General features: G+C 36.9%; 1 protein-coding gene across 7 annotated transcripts in view; it reads right to left on the bottom strand.

Annotated features, from left to right (window-relative positions):
* VPS13C (vacuolar protein sorting 13 homolog C (S. cerevisiae)) overlaps positions 1–21056 on the bottom strand; it is a 107100-nt gene that overhangs the window by 65222 nt on the left and 20822 nt on the right. For 6 of the 7 annotated variants that reach the window (XR_774624.1, XM_010571716.1, XM_010571715.1 and 3 more), the window contains exons 10-29: positions 19357–19414; positions 18903–19030; positions 17932–18038; positions 17107–17278; positions 16587–16649; positions 15252–15387; positions 14576–14667; positions 12472–12614; positions 10903–11095; positions 10649–10763; positions 10180–10316; positions 9334–9460; positions 8579–8696; positions 8096–8225; positions 7644–7722; positions 6526–6665; positions 5767–5920; positions 5264–5340; positions 5047–5106; positions 1394–1547 (exon numbers count right to left, since the gene is read on the bottom strand). Coding sequence is in view for 6 of the 7 variants with exons in the window: in XM_010571716.1 (XP_010570018.1) it covers positions 1394–1547; positions 5047–5106; positions 5264–5340; positions 5767–5920; positions 6526–6665; positions 7644–7722; positions 8096–8225; positions 8579–8696; positions 9334–9460; positions 10180–10316; positions 10649–10763; positions 10903–11095; positions 12472–12614; positions 14576–14667; positions 15252–15387; positions 16587–16649; positions 17107–17278; positions 17932–18038; positions 18903–19030; positions 19357–19414 (2383 nt within the window). In the remaining variant the exon portion in view is untranslated. Of the gene's footprint in view, positions 1–1393; positions 1548–5046; positions 5107–5263; positions 5341–5766; positions 5921–6525; positions 6666–7643; positions 7723–8095; positions 8226–8578; positions 8697–9333; positions 9461–10179; positions 10317–10648; positions 10764–10902; positions 11096–12471; positions 12615–14575; positions 14668–15251; positions 15388–16586; positions 16650–17106; positions 17279–17931; positions 18039–18902; positions 19031–19356; positions 19415–21056 lie in introns of those variants that run through there. The other variant, XM_010571722.1, reaches the window with a different exon arrangement.

Genomic DNA, 21056 nt, shown 5'->3' with positions numbered 1-21056 from the left:
CCAGCTTTTACGAGAGTAAGTGTTAAGGCTGGGAAGAATAAGGTGTCAAACACAAGTGTCAAAAACCTATCTATGGGGGAAGACAAGAAGCCATTAGATCTCACTGATGGTCTGCACCTTCACTAACCAAGAGTAGCAAAGTGTTAATCCAAGAGCCCAAATATTTATGGGCTTTGTCACACTGTACACAGCAGCAGCTTCTTTTTCAGCCTGCAGATTCAAACCCAGGTGTCATGGTTTAACCCCAGCCAGCAACTAAACACCACTCAGGTGCTCACTCACACCCCAACCAGTGGGATGGGGGAGACAATCAGGGGAAAAAAAAGTAAAACTCTTGGGTTGAGATAAGAACAGTTTAATAGGACAGAAAGGAATAAAATAATGATGATGATGATAATAATAGAATCGGAATATAGAAAGCAATTGATGAACAATGCAATTGCTCACCACTCCTGACCGATGCCCAGTTAGTTCTCAAGCAGCAATCTGCACTCCCAGGCTAACTCCCCCCAGTTTATATACTAGGCATGATATCACATGATATGGAATATCCCTTTGGCCAGTTTGGGTCAGCTGTCCTGGCTGTGTCCCCTCCCAACTGCTTGTGCCCCTCCAGCCTTCTTGCTGGCTCCGCATGAGAAGCTGAAAAATCCTTGACTTGGTATAAACACTACTTAGCAACAACTGAAAACATGAGCATGTTATCAACATTCTTCTCATACTAAATCCAAAACATAGCATTATACCAGCTACTAGAAAGAAAATTAACTCTATCTCAGCCGAAACCAGGACACCAGGCCATTTAAAATCATAAGTGATTCTGAACATTCTTCACTAGACACCTCATTTCCAGCTCACCTGATGCTTGAGTTTTACACTTTAATACTAAAGACAGTGCAACTGCTCCCCTCTGAGCCTATTTCGATATAAATTCATTTTTTGTTTCAGTGCTACAGGAACAGCAAGATTTTCATTAAGCTAGCAAAGGACCTGACTACCTCTTTGAAAGTATATTTAAATTGCCTAGATCAGTAACAGCATAATCAGCAAAGTACTATTTATCTCCTTTATTCTACCATGAACACTAAGATCATGCTGCTGTTTGAGTCCTCTAAGCTCGCAGAAATCTCATTTACTCAAATTCAAGTCTATTTGTGAAAAGACAATGAAACACAAGAATAGAAAGCTCACCTGAAGACACTGTTTATGATCATAATCATTGTTTCATTTATTGTTTTTTTGAAATCAGTCCTCTAGCCTGGTGAGCCACAGTCACATAAGCTTTGATCTTCTCCCCACACTACAAAGCTCATCAGGTTTCTCTGGATTTGATTGTTTCGCCAGCATGCAACAAATCCTTTCAGAACCATCATTTTGACAAACACAACTGTACCTTTCTTCAATCTAGTGTCATCTTCTTGTTTTTCGTCTTTAGTTGGTGTGTCTCTACTATTTCCACTGCCTGATGGACTAACAGCTGCTAGAAAACTGACAGCAGACATGAGGGCCTCTGTATGCAGTAGAAGGTTCAATGACGAAAAAGCTACCTGTTGAAAACATGAGACTCCATATGACAAAAAAATAACTTAAGATTTGGACCAAGGTACAAAAGCACCCAATGGAATATAACAATTTCTTAGAAAAGCTGCAAGCATTACCAGCAACAGATCACAAAGAAAAAAAAGCTTTCTGTAAAGCAGAAAAGTGGTAAGCTTAGAAAATAAGAAAACCTAACAACAACCCAACAGCTGTAACTGTTAACCTATAACCTCCTCAGTACAACAGCAAGGTGATACAAAATTTAGAAGCATTGAGTGAAAAACTCATTGTGGAAAACTGCATTACATAAGTGAAAAACTTAATTAGATGGCTAAGGGAGATACACCTGGAGTAAGTTAGTAACCTAGCTAACCTAAAGCAGGATTCAGTCTTCTCAAGCAATATGCTCTGTCAAACACAGACTCGCTCTTGAATGCTCCTGCAATAACACAGTACTACACAAACAGATAAGTAGCAGGTGGCTGCCAGGTAGGTATTTAGTATAAAGGTATTTCTCAACAAATCCACTAAGGGAGTCCAAAAGAAGAGTAAGTCCTTGCCATGTAGTTTAGTAAAAGTTATCCGCCTGAATGGGCTTGAAATTGGAAAAAGAGCCCAAATGCAATTCTTCCAGACACAGAAGTCCCACTGAAGAGCTGCAAGCAAAACACCTTATGATGTATATAAAGTTGAATTCTCTTAACATCAGCACTGTCCCATAGCATGAAGTCAGTCAACTCAGTAAGTATCTCCATGTCAGTAGCACTCGAGTAGTAGAACTGTCATCCCCTGCTGCAGCTTCAGGAACCTTTTCTTAGCAAAAATATTCCATTAGTGCCCATGCCCATAGCATTAACTCGAGTTCCCTGATGATATCTATAGATACTCTAAAACTATTACGTGGCAAGGGAAATATTTCAGTCTTCACACCAAAAAACGGCAGGCAAAAAAATGCCAAGTTATAAAAGAAGGGAAGTACCTAATCACAGAAAACTGACAGCCCTTTGTAATTATGGTGGGTTGACCCTGGCTGGACACCAGGTGCCCACCAAAGCCGTTCTATCACTTCCCCCTCCTCAGCTGGACAGGGGAGAGAAAATATAATGAAAGGCTCGTGGGTCAAGATAAGGACAGGAGACGCTCACCAATTACCAATTGGACACTCACCAATTACCACCACAGGCAAAACAGACTCAGCTTGGGGAAAATTAACTCAATTTATTACCAATCAACCAGAGTAGGGTAATGAGAAATAAAACCAAATCTCAAAACACCTTCCCTCCACCCGTCCCTTCTTCCTGGGCACAACTTCACTCCCGGATTCTCCACCTACCCCTCCCAGCGGCGCAGGGGGACAGGGAATGGGGTTTACGGTCAGTTCATCACATGTTATTTCTGTCGCTTCATCCTCCTCAGGGGCAGGACTCCTCACACTCTTCCCCTGCTCCAGCGTGGGGTCCCTCCCACAGCAGACAGTCCTCCACAAACTTCTCCAACGTGGGTCCTTCCCACGGGCTGCAGTTCTTCACAAACTGCTCCAGCATGGGTCCCTTCCACGGTGTGCAGTCCTTCAGGAGCACACTGCTCCAGCGTGGGTCCCCCACAGGGTCACGAGTCCTGCCACAAAACCTGCTCCATGGGCTCCTCTCTCCACAGATCCTCAGGTCCTGCCAGGAACCTGCTCCAGCATGGGCTTCCCACAGGGTCACGGCCTCCTTCGGGCACCCACCTGCTGCAGTGTGGTGTCCTCCCCAGGCTGCAGGTGGATATCTGCTCCACCATGGACCTCCATGGGCTGCAGGGGGACAACCTGCCTCACCATGGTCTTCTCCATGGGCTGCAGGGGAGTCTCTGCTCCGGCACCTGGAGCGTCTCCTCCCCCTCCTTCTTCACTGACCTTGGTGTCTGCAGGGTTGTTTCTTACATGTTCTCACTCCTCTCTCCGGCTGGCATTTCTGTGTCCCACAAACTTTTTTTCCTTCTTAAATATGTTATCACAGAGGTGCTACCACTATCGGTGATGGGCTCGGCCTTGGCCGGCGGCGGGGCCATCTTAGAGCCGGCAGGTATTGGCTCTGTCAGACATAGGGGAAGCTTCCAGCAGCTTCTCACTGAAGTCACCCCTGTAACCCCCACCCCACCCCGCTACCAAAACCTTGCCACACAAAGCCAATACAGTGCCACAGGTCCTGCCCAAGTTGGATGGTACTGAAGGACAGCTTTCATTCTTTGCATCACTATCAGCTGGATCTCTTCATCAGCTATAAAAGAAACCTAAGGAGACAGCTTCTCAAGCCTAAACAGCCTTTGTGAATACCTCTGTAATTATCTTTGCATTGGCTCAATGGAAACCATATTTGTTAGCCTGCAGAACACACTGCAACATGCACACCCATTCTCCAGCTTCACTGGAAAGAAGCCTTTGGCTGGTATGCTTTAAGAGAATAGACTCCAGAATAGGGGCTTTTAAAAGAAACCTAGGCAAACATGACCTTGCATTTGGATTCCCTGCTGTTTGCGGCCATCACTTAGAAATGGCACTTTTAGAGTTACATAGCATCTTGGCACCTTAGGTGCAGCTGAAAAGGAAAGATCATTTATTTAATTTAGTTTCTTTATTTAAGTTGACCCGCTGATGGATGCGGTGGGATGGGGAGAAATAAAAGAAGGCATTGGCTCTGTCAGACATAGGGGAAGCTTCTAGCAGCTTCTCACTGAAGCCACCCCTGTAACCCGCCCCCGCTACCAAAACCTTGCCGTGCAAACCCAATACAGTAGTTTATTTCCAGAATTCCTCAAGACACTGTTTCTCCTTAGATTGAAATCTCTGACTCAAAAATATACGATTAGTACAACAGTCAAAACTTAAGAAGTTAGGTACTTGCTGTCTAAAACCATCTTCCTATATTTCCAGTAATTTTTAAGAGATAAAATTCTTATTCTAGAGTCTATGACAAAAATGACAGAGAGGAAAATGCAGTATCACAAGAAACCCCCAAGTCATATTTCAGGGTGAAGAATTGGAACACGCTCCTCTTTGCTCTCCCCCCGCAAAAAAAACCCAAAATCACTCATAAAAGGATTTAGACTTCTTATTAAATTTAGCCAGAGTACTGATTATGTAGTGCTCACAATACAGATTATTTGACAGGAAAATGAAAGAATTCTAGACCCCACTACATTTTGCCATACCAGACATTTGAACTTCATGATCTCATATGCATGAGAAGATGCATTCTTTTATTATTTTGAATTTTATCCACATGAGCTAGCTAGACAGTTTTTCATCATAGTTAAGAAAAAAGACTAACATACTGCTCTTATATTAAGTTGTATAAAAACTTTCATGTACTTTTTAACTCTTTAAATATCCATGCTGCAAGGTCAGGGAGGGGGGAAGCTTGGGCAGGGGAGCAGAACAGGAAAGCCAAAAAACCCCTTATTGATTCCTCCCTTCTAACGAAGCAAACCAAAAGAAAATAAGCAATAAAATCTGCAAGTACTCACTTGAATCATCTGTTCAGCGTTGTCAAAAATTGTCTGAAAGTGTGGCCCATTTCTGTCAGCCTGAAAATAATGATTTGCATGAAGGTTAATATTAATTCCAACCAGTCGCTGTGCTCTTCAGAAGACGCAAAACAATCCACTAGCTCTGAGCAGTAGGTTTAAGACTTTATAATATATAAAAGTGCTTTAAAATAAATTTTAAAAGCTTTATGTATACCTTGATATATTCCACCTTCAGAAGGTCTAAGCCAGGTTTATCCGAGGAACTAATTAGATGAATGGGTGCTTTTTTATCTGTAACATACCACATGAAATGCACAAAAATTAGGGTAATTTCTGTTCTTTCAGAGACCCAAAGAATTTTGCCTTGAAGATAGGGATTAACTTTCAATACCATTTGTTAAAATACATTGCACCACCAAGTATGAATCACTGGTATCTCTTCGTTAAGTCCAAAATTACAAGTCTGTACCCCTTAACCATCCAAAGATTGAGCACTAAGCTATTTATTTATCTAATAAGCATTATGGTGGGAGTCCAGAGCTTATCAACTGTACCAATGCGACAAGCACTGCCAAGGGACAGTTGCATACTAAATATCGTAACAGGAAAACTAGAACATTTGGATTTCAGTGAGCACAAGAGACAGGAGAGCCACGGTTTCAGACTAACTGATTATATATATGTACACACTACTATACTTCTCTTATTGCTTATTACCTCCAATTTCATAGTAATCCAAGCTTATTTTCTTTAAGTAAGATACAGCTGCTAAATTATAGGTTCTGACAGTAGCTTCTGTCCCAAGATGCATTACATCAAATACAAGTACCGTTTCCTCAGTTTTCTTTTGCCTGGTGAGTTCTACTAAAACCTGGATGAGCAAGAAATAGACAGTTATACCATCTTTTCACATTTAGTATTCTCACCATTCAAATCAACAATGAAAAAAAAGCGCAAAATTAACACCTGGCCTGCTTTACTGGAAGTATTGTTTTTATTACAGAGTTAAAGTGTAAAAATAGGAAAAAAAAAAAGTGATTGTTTGATGGTGAGAGATATAAATGTAGAAATATTTTGGCATTTGCTCTTAGCAAGTGACATGCCTGGGTATTTACTTTGTTCTTCCAGTACAAATTTCTCACCTCTCACCCGCAAATTATAACTTGGTACTATTATTTTCTACCAAAAATATTCCAAAAAGGGAGGGTTTTGTTCATTTTTTTTAATACTTATACACAAACGAAGTAAGTATATGTTTTATTTATATACATACCATATATTAAAAAAACCTCATATGCATACCATATATAAATAACTCGTACATAGAAATACATATGTATACATGTATATTTTTTGGTTTGGTGGCTATGTTTTAGCATCCACTAAATCTGGCGATCACTGGTAATAGAATATTGGATTTATTTTTTTTTAAATATTCTTTATGTAGAAGGTAAAAATAGAATTGAAGACACATACCTCTTTAATTTCAAACTTCAACAGAAGATCTGTCAGTTCCTCTTTAGCAGGCTCCTTATTTCTTATTTCTTCTCCTTTAATTAGTGACCTGTCAGTTGGTTCAGAACTTTCCTCAAAATCAAAATATTCTTCTTCAGAGTCTAGAGAAGAGAAATGAATTCCTCCTTAGTAAACTTCCAGACACAGGGGTAAATATCCCAACCTCTCTTTCCCATTCCAAGGAAATTTTAAACTGTATGAGCAGTTTAAACCTAATCTGACAAAGTATACTTTTTATATCTATACTGCTTTCTTACCCAGTGGATAAAAAGTGAAGAAAATTAAAGCCCTATTAAGGAAAGCACTAGAGTTTAGCTGTACCATTAGACATTCAAGAACACATACAAGGAAAACCAGTTATAAAGTAAGCTCCAGGAAACAAGTTTCCCAGGTTCCACTACAGGAAAGTTCTTCTCCAGAACAGCCATGGACGTAAATGCTCAAATCCACAGTGCCAATACAGTAATTTGCCATTTGTTATTCTAGTTCTTCATTTTCAGAAAAAGGAGAGCTTTGCTAATGCAAAACACTCAGGACAGTACAGATGATGTTTGTAAAAGTCTATTTTTGCCACATGTTGGCTGCTTAATGCAAGTATACACAACCTTTAGAAATATTACCTTTTTTATGTGCCCACCCCAAATTATGTGTCCTGAAGTGGTAGCAGCTGCAGATTAGTAGTTGGCTAAACCTGGTTTTGGATTTAAGTCAATTCTGAAATAACAGGTTCCTCAATATTCTCTACTAAAAAGATGTCTCATGACATCTGAATAATTAAATTGGTTTGCTAGTGACACGCTTGTTATTAATAGCTCACATTTGAAGAGGCTGCTTATGCATAATATTAATTAATCCCAAAAAACTTTTTTTTGCTTTTTTAAAAAAGCAAGTTTATTATTCTGAGGCAACATCAGCATCTTAACTGAATCTTCTTATGAACTTGAAGTTAGAGATGATCAATCATACTCCTGTCTACTGTCCTTATAACATGTTTTAAGATCAATAGCAGCCTGAAAACATCAGCTACTCCATAAGTTATGGCCTTCTGCTTTTGAAAAGGTTTATCTGTAGCTTCTTACCTGACACTATTTCTGCTAACAACTGGGGTGTATTAAGTAACCCTTTACTAACAACAGGAATTGTGGGAATAGCCGGTACCTAGAGGGAGGGGAAAAAAAAAAATAAATCATTATTTTAAAGTCCGTATAACTTGGTATGTTCAGTCATATTTTCCACTGATTATGCATGTTTGACCTTGCCTCCCCCATACTGCTTAGAAAGCTCAGTTTTGCCAATACTTATATTGAAACCAGCAGGACAACGACAAAGGCCAAGATACCCTCGCTTGAATAAGCCCAGCATGTTCTGATGGTAAGTCATAATGGAGACACTTTGCCTGACTCAACTTGGCAACAGATCTCTTACTTGAAGTGAAACAGAGAACAGACTTTAGCAGGAATTTACATTTACAATGATCACTTTAGTGATGTCATTTTTTTAAATTCAGTTTTCTTAGTTATTGTCAGCTTACCTTTGTGCTTGGAATTGACACAGATGACTTCTGAGGCAACGGAATGCTATCAATCAGATCAAAAATTGCCTTGATTTTCTGGTCAGAGACTCTGACATGCACCAAAGGAAGTTCTCCTGACACTTTAAACCTTTTAAAAAAAAAAATTATTAAACTCCAAGACAAAAAAGTACATACCAATTCTTGATTTAAGTCTTAACAATATCTATACTCTTATATAAAGATCACATCACAGTAAAGCTAGTGATCCTGCATTAAAAACAGGCCTTGGACTCAGTTTAAACACTATAGTTAGTAACCAGTAAAGGTGACCAGGGAACTACTAGCCAAAGAATGTTTTGTAAAAAGTAGTAAGCTACTTTTATTTCTTAAGTTAATACCTTCAGATTTTAAAGTGTAACTGAACCTTTGGGGAAAATACAGGGGTTTTTTCTGTAAGTACACAGTAGTTTAAAAGAAGTCCTTTCAACATGAATATATTACTTTGCCATCCTGGTATCTCTTTCCACCATCGATTTTGCCAACTGTACATGAATATCCATAGGCTGTAATATGTGCAGAGTTGATGGGTGTTGAAAACGAGCCTTCTTCCAGTCTTCACCTGCAAATGTTCAGTAAATGTAAATGAGAAAACATCACTTGCTAATTGCTTTAATTAAGGTATCATTAAAGTAATCAAATAACATCACTAGGAAAGGACAAAGAACCCATTCACAAAATAGAGAAACCTAGAACAATTTGGGTAAAGTATTTTAAAAGCTTTTGAATCCACTTTCAATATTTCTTAACACTATACTGCCTTAGCAGCCATAAGTCCAATTCTACACTAAAAGATGTACCTGCATATAGAACCCCACAAAAAAATAGATACATGGATAGATAAATGTAACAGTAACCCAGCATTCTGTTCACTGCACAAACTTAAGTCCAAATGAAGTATTAAGGCCAATTTTAGCTGTATTTTCCTGCATATGATGGAAAACATAACAGTTCTATGCATTTATGTTGCTTGCTGGCATCACAGTAAAGAGATAATACACAAGTCCAAACAAAAAGCAAGCAGCTGTTTGAAGAGAAACTAAAATTTTTTCACAGTTTCATACAGACTTGTATTATAATCTATCTCTTAGTTAACTACTTGTTTTGGTTCACCTTTTTTCTTTAGAAAACTTATTTATTTATTACAGGTAGGTAGCCTTCAATCTTTTGAGTAAACAGCAACTATGTTGTTTTGTTACCTGTTCTTCCAAAAAGAAGTTGCACATTTTTTATTTCCACATCGAACTTGTCATAAGCTTTATCCATAATCTCCTCTAAAGACGAAAAGCTAGAAGCTTGACTACTGCCTTGATTTATGCTGTTCAGCTAAACACATAAAAGACAAGATAAAATTAAGTCTAAAACTTACATACACGTGCTATTAATTCTAGTGAAGATGAAAAAGATGATTCATAGGAGTTTATGACTGACATCTGGGCTCTTACAGAGAAGCAATCTTAATTCATTTCACACTTATCAAGAATAAGTAGGGGGGGTTTGTTGCTACTTCTATCAATCCACTTAATTCAAGTTATGCAAAATGGAATTTTTCTTATTAGTTTACAAGTTTACTGCTGGAGTACAACTAAAAAATATTTAATCAGTCAGATAAAATAAAGTTAAATTATTGTAATCTTTCAATTTTATAGGAACAAGGGAATCAAATTTCAAACTCTAAGAGAAAAATTATATTCTCTTCTATTAATAAAAGGCTATCATTTTACAAAAAAATGAACAAAAGTTCATGTGTTCTGCTGAAAAAGTGAAAGATACTAAATGATAAGCTATTACAATCACATTTACAAAATGAAAATGTTTCCTGGGGAGATTAACTAGTACAAGTATGTCAAAGACAACTTAACAGCTCTGAACATAGATCAAGTTGCTGATCCAAACTTATTTGGTAAGAAATATAGTAAGTTAAAACACATTCACACAGATTATCATCTTTGCCTTCTGAAAACAAGATAGTTTCAGATGACAGCTATGTTAAGAGAAAAGAATATTTTCTTCCTCTAAGCATATAAGAGAGATCATTTATATACCTGAAATGTACCAAAGTCCAAAATCAGCAAATCTGATTTTTCATGGTAGAATCCTGTCTGTGGAACCACAAGGTAGGAAGGTTTCAGATTAATCTTCAAATCAAGGACTTTCCGCATTTCAATAATATGAACTAATCCTTAAATAAAAAGGAAGGGACATTAAAACTGAAATGCTATTCACAAGTGAAACATTTGTGCCAGTTAACACAAAAAGAGATGCTATCGATCTGAAAGATAACACATCCTGAGTAAAGACTTACTTTTGTAACATTCTACTGATTTCTCACTAAAATTAATGCTCCTTCCCACAAAACATCCACTAATCCTCCAAGTCACAAACTCAAAGAAAAAACACCAATCATACTCTTTGGCCAGCAATCAAAACACGAGCAAAGTGTTTAGAAAATCATATTGAAACATTTTAAGACATTCAAGGGTTCACCTCAGGTGAGATTTGTTATTATCTTACCTGTAGCAGTTCTTTCCTTGATTTCTTCCAGCTTCATTAATGTGGCTGATGTTAATCTTTCAAGATCCATTCCCTTACTTGTCTGAAAGAATTCTACCATTGCATTTATTGTTCTCTTTTCAAAAAAAAAAAAAAAGACAGACAAGAATTATCAATATACACAGAAGTCACTCAGTGAAAACTCAAAAATAAAGAGAATAAAGGCAGAGAAAGGAGAATCAGAAAAAGAAGTAAAAGTTTTGGTTACTACTCACTGCATCGTATTTTATTTCCACAGGCTGTGATTCAATAGTAAGACTCTGGTCAGCAGTACTATCCTCTGGGTTAACATTAAACTCTATCTTAAGTAAAGACGACTTGCTGTCCCCTATGGAAGCCACAAGAGATGGTACAATGTTTTCTTGTCTCAGGCCTGTAACGTACCAGTTTTCAAGCTTTGCTTCAACCCTGAAGAAGGTGAATAGTTAAACATACTGAATTAGAATACAGAACACAGTTCCATCTAGGAAAGATCAGCAAGATGAGAAAGCCTTTGATAAACCCAAACATGACTAACTTCACAGGACAAACATACCACATGGTTAAGAAATTGTTACATTATTAAACTGGAAAAATAAATAGCAGGCAAGTCATTCACAGCAACACAAGGCTGATATTTTCTTTTTACCTTCTGTTATCTGCAAGGTGGACTGAATATAGTTTTCAGCTCACGTTTATTAAGAGAATCAGTTGTAAGAGAAAAGAAAGGGAAAATATTTATGCTACAGATGAAAAAAGAGTAGGAATGTTAACTATTACATATTGATTTCAAAATCAGTTACAGACTTGTTTTGGTACAAATGGGTATTCTTTACTGACAGCTTCCCTGACAATAGTGTTAAGCATAGTCAGTAGAAAAATGCCTTTTAAAGAAAGCCATGTGAACACCACCAAACCACAAAAACGTCATTCGCCCTTAGAAGTACCTATTAGATATGAAATTTATTTTGGGGTCCTGGGTCTCTACTGTTGGAATCCCTGACTTTGGGAGGCAACACAGTTTGGGCATAATCAGTGTCACAAGCCTGGCTCCATTGAGATAACCTAACTACGTTTTCCAGAAACTTAAAAATCAACAAAAGTATGAGTCTTGCCAACAAAATTATATGGCATGCATTTATGTAAAATGTTCTCAAAGCTCTTTTTATTTTTGTGCAGCATTCAGGCTGCACCTTTAATATTCTCCAAAACAGTTTTTAGCAAAAATATTTCAAGAGTAAGCAGCTGAGCTGGTGATCTTATGCATAAAGAACTGCAAATGAAAGCATGAAAAGTGCATAGACTCATTTTCCAGACACTGAAAATCTTATTCATTGACAGCATAATCCAATAATTTGTGTTCAGTATTTCTGGTGTGTCCTCTCTTAAAACACAGGAAGGAGTCCATTTCCTACATGCTGGTTAATCTGCTACCCACAACACACAGACATAGTTTTTCATTAATGTAGGAAGTAAGCAACACATTCAGGCTGGAGAGTGTTAGCCAGACCATTTCACACTACTTAGTTATCACTTCCCAAAAGCAATATCTAGCACTTCAACATTTGGATTCAAAAAAGAGCTTATTATTGTTTATAAAGACTAAAAAATAGCATTCCTTTCTTCATTCCATTCTATGTTATTCACCAAATTACATGACTGTAACTTTTGAGAGTGCAACTGCAGAATGCCCATACATTTAAAAGTCACTATGCAACATAATGCACTACCCAAGAAAGATTTTAAAAGTCAGGGAGCAGAGGGAAGATGTTTCTACAAAAAAAAAAAAATACCAATCCAATTACTTAATGGCTTGTGCTCCTGGGCGCTGTGATATTTTGGTACTCAGATCAATTATCTGTACTTTAAGAGTTTCTGCCACGTTCTTGTCTTCTTTAATCGTAAGAGAAGTGCTTAACAGCTTCAGTGTCACAACATGGGCAACATACTAGCAAGAAGGACAGAGAAAATCGAAATTAGTCATCTTGATATGAATTACTTTTTAAAACTCCTAATTTCAACAAACCTAATGAAATGCAGTATTTAAAGCTATTCCAGTTGACTAAGGTAAGAAACATATCGCTATGTAGGAAGTGAAGTACAGAGTCTTTTACTTTCTTTCAACACTTATCAGTTATTTAACATAAAACAGTGTATTTCAACAAATGCAGAGTAGATACAGTCTGTATCTCTTCAGGATTCAGGGAAGTGGTTTTTTTAAACTGTGAAAGAAAGCATAGCTAAACTATACTCAATAGAGAGCTAGCAAGATAAACAAAATCTTCATAATCCTATTAAATAACTACATTTTAGAAGACATTGCATATATGCATTTTTTGTTCTTGATGCTGTATGTCATGTCTCAACCTTGTCAAGAAAGGGTTTTGGCTTCCTGATACATGTACCATTTTATGACTGTGTCAATCAGCAACTGAAGAAGAATCAAATAATATTTCCTATCTGAATTTGAAGCCTGCACCTTTCTTCAGGGTACTGAGAGAGATTAAAGGACCTTTACACTTAATTTGTCCAAATTAAAAATGGAAGTTTTTCTACACAGGTAAGCAAGGAAAGCATGAAACAAAGGAAAAAAAGAAGCCCCAGTACTGGGCACAGTTTGGGCTGTGTCTCTTCTTTGTTGCTAAGAGAAGCTTGCTGCTGCTCTGCTCTTTTCAATTTGACAGGAACACAAGTTCATACAACAGCACACAGGCCTCCACGTTGCCACTTAAACAACTCTGAACTTCCCTGTGTGAGGCACATGTAAGCTTATAATAATTAAATTTAACAAAAATATACAAGGTTGGAAAGTTGGGAGTGTTGTGTTGGGGAGTGGGGACGCCTGTTGGGAGAAGAGACAACATCCTCCTTGAAGGAAATAGTCTAAATGTAAAAAGTACTTCTGTAAGTGATGAACAACTTAAAGCAGAACCACCAGTCATGTTAAGATTTAAAACAACAATGTGATAGCTCTCACAGAAAATAAGTATATTGAGAGAAACCTCACCATTTCACATTTTCTTAGTTGTCTACTTTCTAGCTTTCTTCCTATAAGCCCTCTCAAGAATACTATACCTGTAAAGTTTTATCTTTTATTCCTTTGCTTAACAAGCCAAAAAAGTCACAAAAAATGTTTTTAATTTTAAATTGTCCTTTGTGTAGTAGAAAAAAAGTACTACAGCTGAAATCTCCTGGTATTAATCATTAGGACAAACATTTTAACAGAAACATAACATGATCCCTCCAACAAAAGCATCCCCGAAAGTTATAAACATTGGGTCAAACAGGAAATAATCACATGCTAATGTTCACTTTTACATAAACAACAACTATTCAATTACCAGAATCAAACTGACTTTGGATTTGAAAAAAAACAAACAAACAAACAAAAAAACCCCCACCAACTCAAAAAAACAAACCACCAAAACAAAACAAAAAAACCAAAAAACAAACAAAAACAAAAAAAGACCATACAGACTAATTTAGTTTTCACCACAACAAGTAGCAAGAAACAGATGCAATGAAAAAGCTAACATGGAATCTTTTTTCATTTACAGTTAGCTTTTTTAATTATCTTCCAAACTGCAAATGGGTACCTATTATCCAGTTTGTTACTTCTAAATCACTCCAGATTAGGGTTGTGCAAAAGGCAGAACACCACCACAGAAAACATTAGCCATCTTTGTGTTTTCTGAATAAATTTTTTTTTTTTCATCTTCTCCGTACATTTCAGCATAGGTTTGACTTGCACTGACACACTTTATACTGCTTATCTTAAGGCTAACATGCATCAGAAAGGGTTTTTGGTTGGGGGCGGGGGGGGCAGGCAGGGACGGTGTTTTGGGGTTTTTGTGGCTTGTTCATTTTTTGGGTTCTTTTTCCAAACCATCCCTGTAGGAAGTTGCTTACCTGCTTTGGTAAGGAAACATAGGAGCTGTCACTATATCCAATAGCAGTAAAAAGCTTAGCTTTCTCTTCTGGTGTCATTAGTTCATCAATAGCTAGAAACCAAAAACCCACAAAAACTTTCAGTTTAATTAGTAATGATAAGCATTTTTCCTCCCATTTGTTTTCTACTGTACTTAAGTTCTGCTGACACATTTCTTTGATTCTTCATATTGCACTAAGTTCCATATTGTAAAATAATTTACACAGAAGCAGTCTTCACACCTGGCATTACATACATAGCACAAAAATCAATATAATTTATATTGGAAGAGTATCTGTAATTCCCAATGATGAAGATAGCTTTGAGGAGTACTACTAGAACAAATCTCTGGTCCAGACAGCAAATCACCAAAATACAGTATTCCAGTTGTCGCCTACTACACTACAGCTATAAGCTCCATACTCTTCTTACCAAGGTTCTGATATGCTTATAGCCATTTCAGAAGTGTGCCTTATTTGCCAGCTCAATATTCGTTAACAGTAATACTATAAAGATGGATCAATACTGCATTGCACTGTTTATGCCATACTCTCTCCTTCTGCATAGTAAGAAGCAAAACATACTAGAACATTCTTCTTAATGTATATAAAAACTTAAAGTCTCTACAGAAGTTAGTGCATTCCAGCCTACACCTACTTTCAGGAACAGTTGATTCTTCATCTTCCTTTTTCCTAGACTCTCTTTTACCCCAGAAACCACCAAACCATCCTCCACTTCTTTTTTCTACTTCAGTGTTTTTCTTCTTCAGTAGTTTTTGTCCTGATCTTATTGTCTACAAACCAAACATTAAAATAAATAATTAATAGAATTACTTTTTTTTCCTGTAAATAATGCATGTATGTACCCATGTTGAACAGACATTTAACTGATGGACAGCAACACCACCCTGCAAGGGATTAAGAGCACTTTGACTCACCAGACAGAAGCAAAAAGAGGATCGGGGTGGGGGGCTTGGGTGTGTGCATGCACACAGGTGTGTGGAAAGAAGCATGTGTTACTTTTACTTCGGACGGCCTTTTTCTACACATTTCACTAGCGTTTAGACTACAAAAAGGCAGGAACCACATGAAAAGACAGTATTTTAAGAGGATACAAGAAGCAATTATATTCCTTAAATCTAGTAGTAACAAACCTGAAGACTGATCCTGTACCACAACGTATATTTAAAACTTTTAATTTATACTCAGGCTTTCACTTTGCATTTTAAATATCAAGGTCTGACCACAAACATCTCAAAAATAAGAAGCGTTGTTATTATTTTTTCAATCTTCATTTTACATACATTCTGCATATGTAGACAAACACCGAGGCTACACTGGCATGACCAGTAATTATATGATACAACTACAGAGGTTAATATTCATGTTAGGAATATAGCTACCACTAGCACGCTTCTCTCAAGACGACTATTCTGAGCTTGCCCTTAGTGTGCTAGGTGTTTTTGATCTTAACTGCAGATACAACGCTTTTCATAATGTTATAACATGCAACTCCTTGTTAAGTGTCACAAATTATTTCCAAAATAAAATGCAGCTGGACACTTCATCTACCTTTTAACAATTCTCTCAGAGTTGTCTTTTAATTAGATTGGCTGTCCCCTAAAAAGAGAGTACCTAAAGGTGTAGGTAGGATGGGAACAGCTGCACATGTTTGATCTTGAAGAGCTGCAGAACCAGTCTTGAAATGATAGAAGTCAAAGGAATAAAAGAACCATTAAATGAGCACCCTTAGACAATTGTCTGAATGGTACAAAGTGGGTAGCAGTAATACTGTGCACACACACTGGTAGGTTTTTGGAACTGGTTTCCAGTTTGGAAATTCATTTACTCCTGTCCTGGAAGGATAGGAAACTTGCCTTCCCACCTCCCTAGCCTATCATACTAATCAGCACAAATTTTTTCAAGATACTTTCATGACAGAACCATCCTATCTGAAGTGTTAGAATATTGTTGAACAAAAATTATTTCTTACCTCAACTTGTGCTTGTTGTCTTGCTAAGATTATATTGAAGACATCAAGCTTTCTTTCTAGGTCCTGTAAAAATGCATGATGAAATCATTTGCCTCGAACACATTTAGGAAAGGCTCACCACTACAAATTCTCCACCAGCTCCTTCATATTTACCACTCCGATTTCTTTCTAGACCTATTCTTTTCTTTCAAAGGTATGCCCCCACCCAGAAGTTCACTAGAAGATGAAACTTGATGTTAGGCAGTCTAATTTTTTTTTTTAAATAGATTAATCTTGCACTTCATTAAATGCATCCAAGTTGCTTAATCCAGAATCAAAAAGGGTTTATTTAAATGGCACTTTACTGGTATTTTCTTTCTTTGCACAATGGATTACACTGAACTTCAGATTAAAATGGTATTTCCACAGAACTCTTGTGCTCTTATAAAACCATGAACCTTGATTACTGTCACGTATATTTAAAAGAATTACGTAATAGAGGGACTAAAACATACTTTCTGCAAAGAGAAAAAACACATACCTGAATTTGCCTCTGTGTTTCTTCTGACAGTTTACTCTGTGTCAGCTTGTTCTTGTACATAGTTTTGTAACTCTTCAGAAGCTGCCTATGCTGTTTTATGTTACTCCATGACCACATGCGAGTATATCTTTTGATGTGAACTTCAAGAACACTGTTACCTGCATATTTCCACCTACAACAATTCCACACTTGTGAGCAACTTTCCATTTCATTTGTGCATTAGAACTTAAAAGTTGCAGAGGTAGTTTATTAATATGCGAACACTTTGTTTATAAAAATTTTAATGGTTTCAACATCACTTTTGAAAAATGGACTGAGAGCTTATATTTAATGCCTGAAGAACTATAAATCTGCACTCTGTATTGACTTCTGCATGTTTGCAAATTTGGACTGTAAGAGCATTAAGTGCACTTAAGCACTTTGAGAATCAGTATCAGTTAGTACTTAGAAAAAATCCACAAAAATGTGTATCAGCTCAAAACTTTAAAAATTACAGTTGACGTATATGTTTCGCTTGTAATACATTTGCTGATTTTTTTTCTTTAGTCTTTCTAAAATTATATCCTAACTTCTAAAGAGAGCATCAGCATTTTCTTCAGAGATTTTGGGGCACCAGGGTTAGATTTGCAAGTCAGATTTTCATCACTGGGTTCTTTCACATGTTCTCTTCTGCAAGCCTTTTCTACTTGGCTAAGCAAAGCTCTGTGAAAGTTATAATGATATATGTGATCTAGTTTTAAAGCTACATTTAACCACAAAGAATAATGAAGAGACTGAAGGGGACTCCAGCATCTCCCAAAGAATGCACGAACATACACAGCTTACCATTGTCTGGCATTTTTATGGAGAGAGACGTTTGGCCTAAATCTTCTGTATGGTGCATTGCGAACCATGTAATCTATGGACTCCAGAAGATCTATCATGCTGAGGTACTAAACACAGAAAAACAAGTTTCTTAGCAGAGGTTCAGATTTTTGTTGCATGCAGTCCTTAAAGTACATGTATACTATGGTCTTTAGTATTCCCCAAACTATACAGACATTTTCCTTAGTATGTAAAAGTGGACCAACTATACCCATTGCTCTCAAAGGACACCACGGTATGAACTTCTGGTTTCCTTGACAAACAAAAACAATTTGTATTTCTGTTAGCCTGCTCAGCACAAAGTCTCAAGCTTTCTCAAACAACCATATTCTCTTCATTTGTCAATACCCAGTTTCCCCAGTTTTAGAACTGCCTTTGCATTAGGTAACCTTACTGGTACTGTTCTGAACTCAAATTACACTCTGATATCAATAAGAGCTAAAAGCTATCTAGCAAACTAACTGTAAATTATCACTGAATAAACGAAAACACTAACATTGCTAGGGAACTAAAAGAGCTCCTTGATAATTCAGTAGGCTTTGTTGCCAAAGCCAGTATACTCCATTCGTTCCCACCCATGCTTGTACCTTGACATCTCTGCAGTTAATTGTTGGCTTATAGTTTTATAAGATAAGGGCTATTCGTAAGAATGATTCCATTCTCCATGTGAAAGGAATGCTCTGAATACAGATCAGATGGTCCCCAGAGGGTCCACAGATAACAGCGTCAGTGTCAGGATCTAGCACCAGGAAGTGACTGTTACACAAAGGGGAAATGATCCTACACTTTTCCCACAGTTACTGCTAAACAGTTTAGACAGTCTACTTGCCTATAAGCAGAAAATTCCCAAAGAAGAATGTTTTCCAACAAAAAAATCCTACAGTTCATCACAAACTCTGAAATAGGCGATAATGGATACCAAGCCAACTTACCTGTGGCTTAGTGAATTCAATGACAATTCTCTGTACTTCTACATTACAATCAAGCTTGGGAGTTTTTAGTTCTACTTCTGCATATGGGTTGATATACAGTCTTGCAGAGGCTGATACTGGTCTAAAAACTTAAAAAATAAAAACATTGAGATTAATTTTATGTTTACAATTAAAAGTATGGGAAGCAATCTTAAAGTACTTATTTCCACTACCTGATATATCAACCACTTTGTACTGATGTGTATCTCAAGACCCACAGAATCAGGATAAAATTCTTACCAAAAATTAAGATAGCCCAGCAGCAGTCAAAAAGCATACAAGCTCTAATATGTTCTATTATGTTTAGTTTTTTGTAAAATAAAGTTAGTATGGGCATGCCTGCATGATCAGGTCAGGCTGTTGTATGATAACATGCTCAGAACAGTTTATATTCACTCATTCCTAGCTTACTTACTATACTGGTAGTCTTGAGGCTGGTTACCACTACAAGGAATTCCTCTTTTCAGCTGATCCTGTAAAGGAATACGATACTGTCTAGCAATTGCTGAAGAGCATTACTTGTTTACAGTCCTCTAAGCTTTGAGTAGACCAACTTAAGTTCACATGTATTTTGCAAGGGCCTCCTCCCCCTAAATGGGAAAGCTAATATAGCACAGGCACTTAAGAGTGAAGGATTTAAATATACCAGATTAAAAAGAATTCTAAGTTTCTCACATAAAGTGGAAGGTTAGCACAGTTTTTATTCAGCTTCTGTCTAAATCTTGCAATAACAACTAATGTGTGTTAATTTAGAAACATATAGCTCATGCGTACACTCAAACACGTAGCATATTAGATCAAGCATTTGTTTTTAAACTCCTTGAAGGTACCAGGAGCATCTATTCATACTCTACCCTTCCTCATTTTTAGCACATAAGAAGGCCACTTGAGTCTTCTGGTATTCTGCAGGTATGAGAGGAATTGAAAACAGAAAGAAGTCAGGAAAATAACAGAACAGCCCAAGAGGCCTGAAAAATATCATGTAGAACAGAGTCTTAAATGAAAATCAGGTCTGTCTGATGCTGTAATTCTTAGGCAATTTATTGAGAATGCTATATTCATGCGCAAACATTTTATCTAGTTTCAGAATTGCAATGGCACAATCAGTTAAAGCAGGAGGCCTGCTTTTAGGAAGATGTACATATTGGCTATTACATGAAGGCAGATGAACTGCCTGTTCCCATTATATTTTATAAAGACTATCAGTATTAAGATTTGTTTTTACAAGGAAAATATTTTGTAACTACAAATTTCTTCAAACTAATCCTTTTCCCTGTTCCTTATTTAAAAACTGGTTTGTATTTTATAAAAGGAACACTTTCTCATTAAAATATTTGTATTTCAACCTATTTCCTGTCTGCTGATCTATATTAATAAAAGCTAAATTTCTATGAGATTAAGTATAAAACAGCTAATCTTACAAGCAGCCATATACTCATGTTATTTAAATATGAAGACTGTTGTATGAAAGTGACAGATTGCTACAGATTACAAAGCTTATTCTTACTACAACACAGACCAATTAGCTACTACGATAAATCTGATTTCCTGATAATGCTGCTTAAAATTAAGACCGAAACAGCCTGTCTAGATGGAAGACCTAGCTTTCCAGGAAACAAGCTACACTAGAAGTTACATATAAAATGTATTCAGGTATTTAATACAGATAATGTTACTAAATAAGACACGTTATAGGCTATTTGTTCAGTTCCTGTATTGATTTATAAATTCTGAAGCAGAGAGGACTCAACAAGTGGAGAGAAGATTTACACAAGTAATATTATGCCCATGATGAATTCCATTCTTCCCCTGTGCTGCTTCAAGTCTTTTCAGATATGTTCTGAGCTTATTTCTGCTCTCCCTCTCTTCCCCTTTTAGGCACAAGGACACAAAGACGACTAATCACAATTGACAAATTTAAACTAACAGAAGTCATCAAACGGCCAAAAGATGAAAAAAATCCAAATAATGGAGATGATGCCAGTATGCAAAGTGATACTAGTATACAGCACCAAAATTGCTAAGGATTTCAAGAATGGAAAAACTGCAAGTGGTGAGATGCTTCAAGTTAACAGGTGGTCAGAATACTGGATACTATTTGCTACACTGGAATTG

The sequence above is a fragment of the Haliaeetus leucocephalus genome, unplaced genomic scaffold (genome assembly GCF_000737465.1).
Source record: "Haliaeetus leucocephalus isolate CR32 unplaced genomic scaffold, Haliaeetus_leucocephalus-4.0 Scaffold339, whole genome shotgun sequence".
Lineage (NCBI taxonomy): Eukaryota > Metazoa > Chordata > Aves > Accipitriformes > Accipitridae > Haliaeetus > Haliaeetus leucocephalus.
The sequence above is the reverse complement of the archived record's forward strand: the minus strand, read 5'-3'. Positions and strand labels throughout refer to the sequence as shown.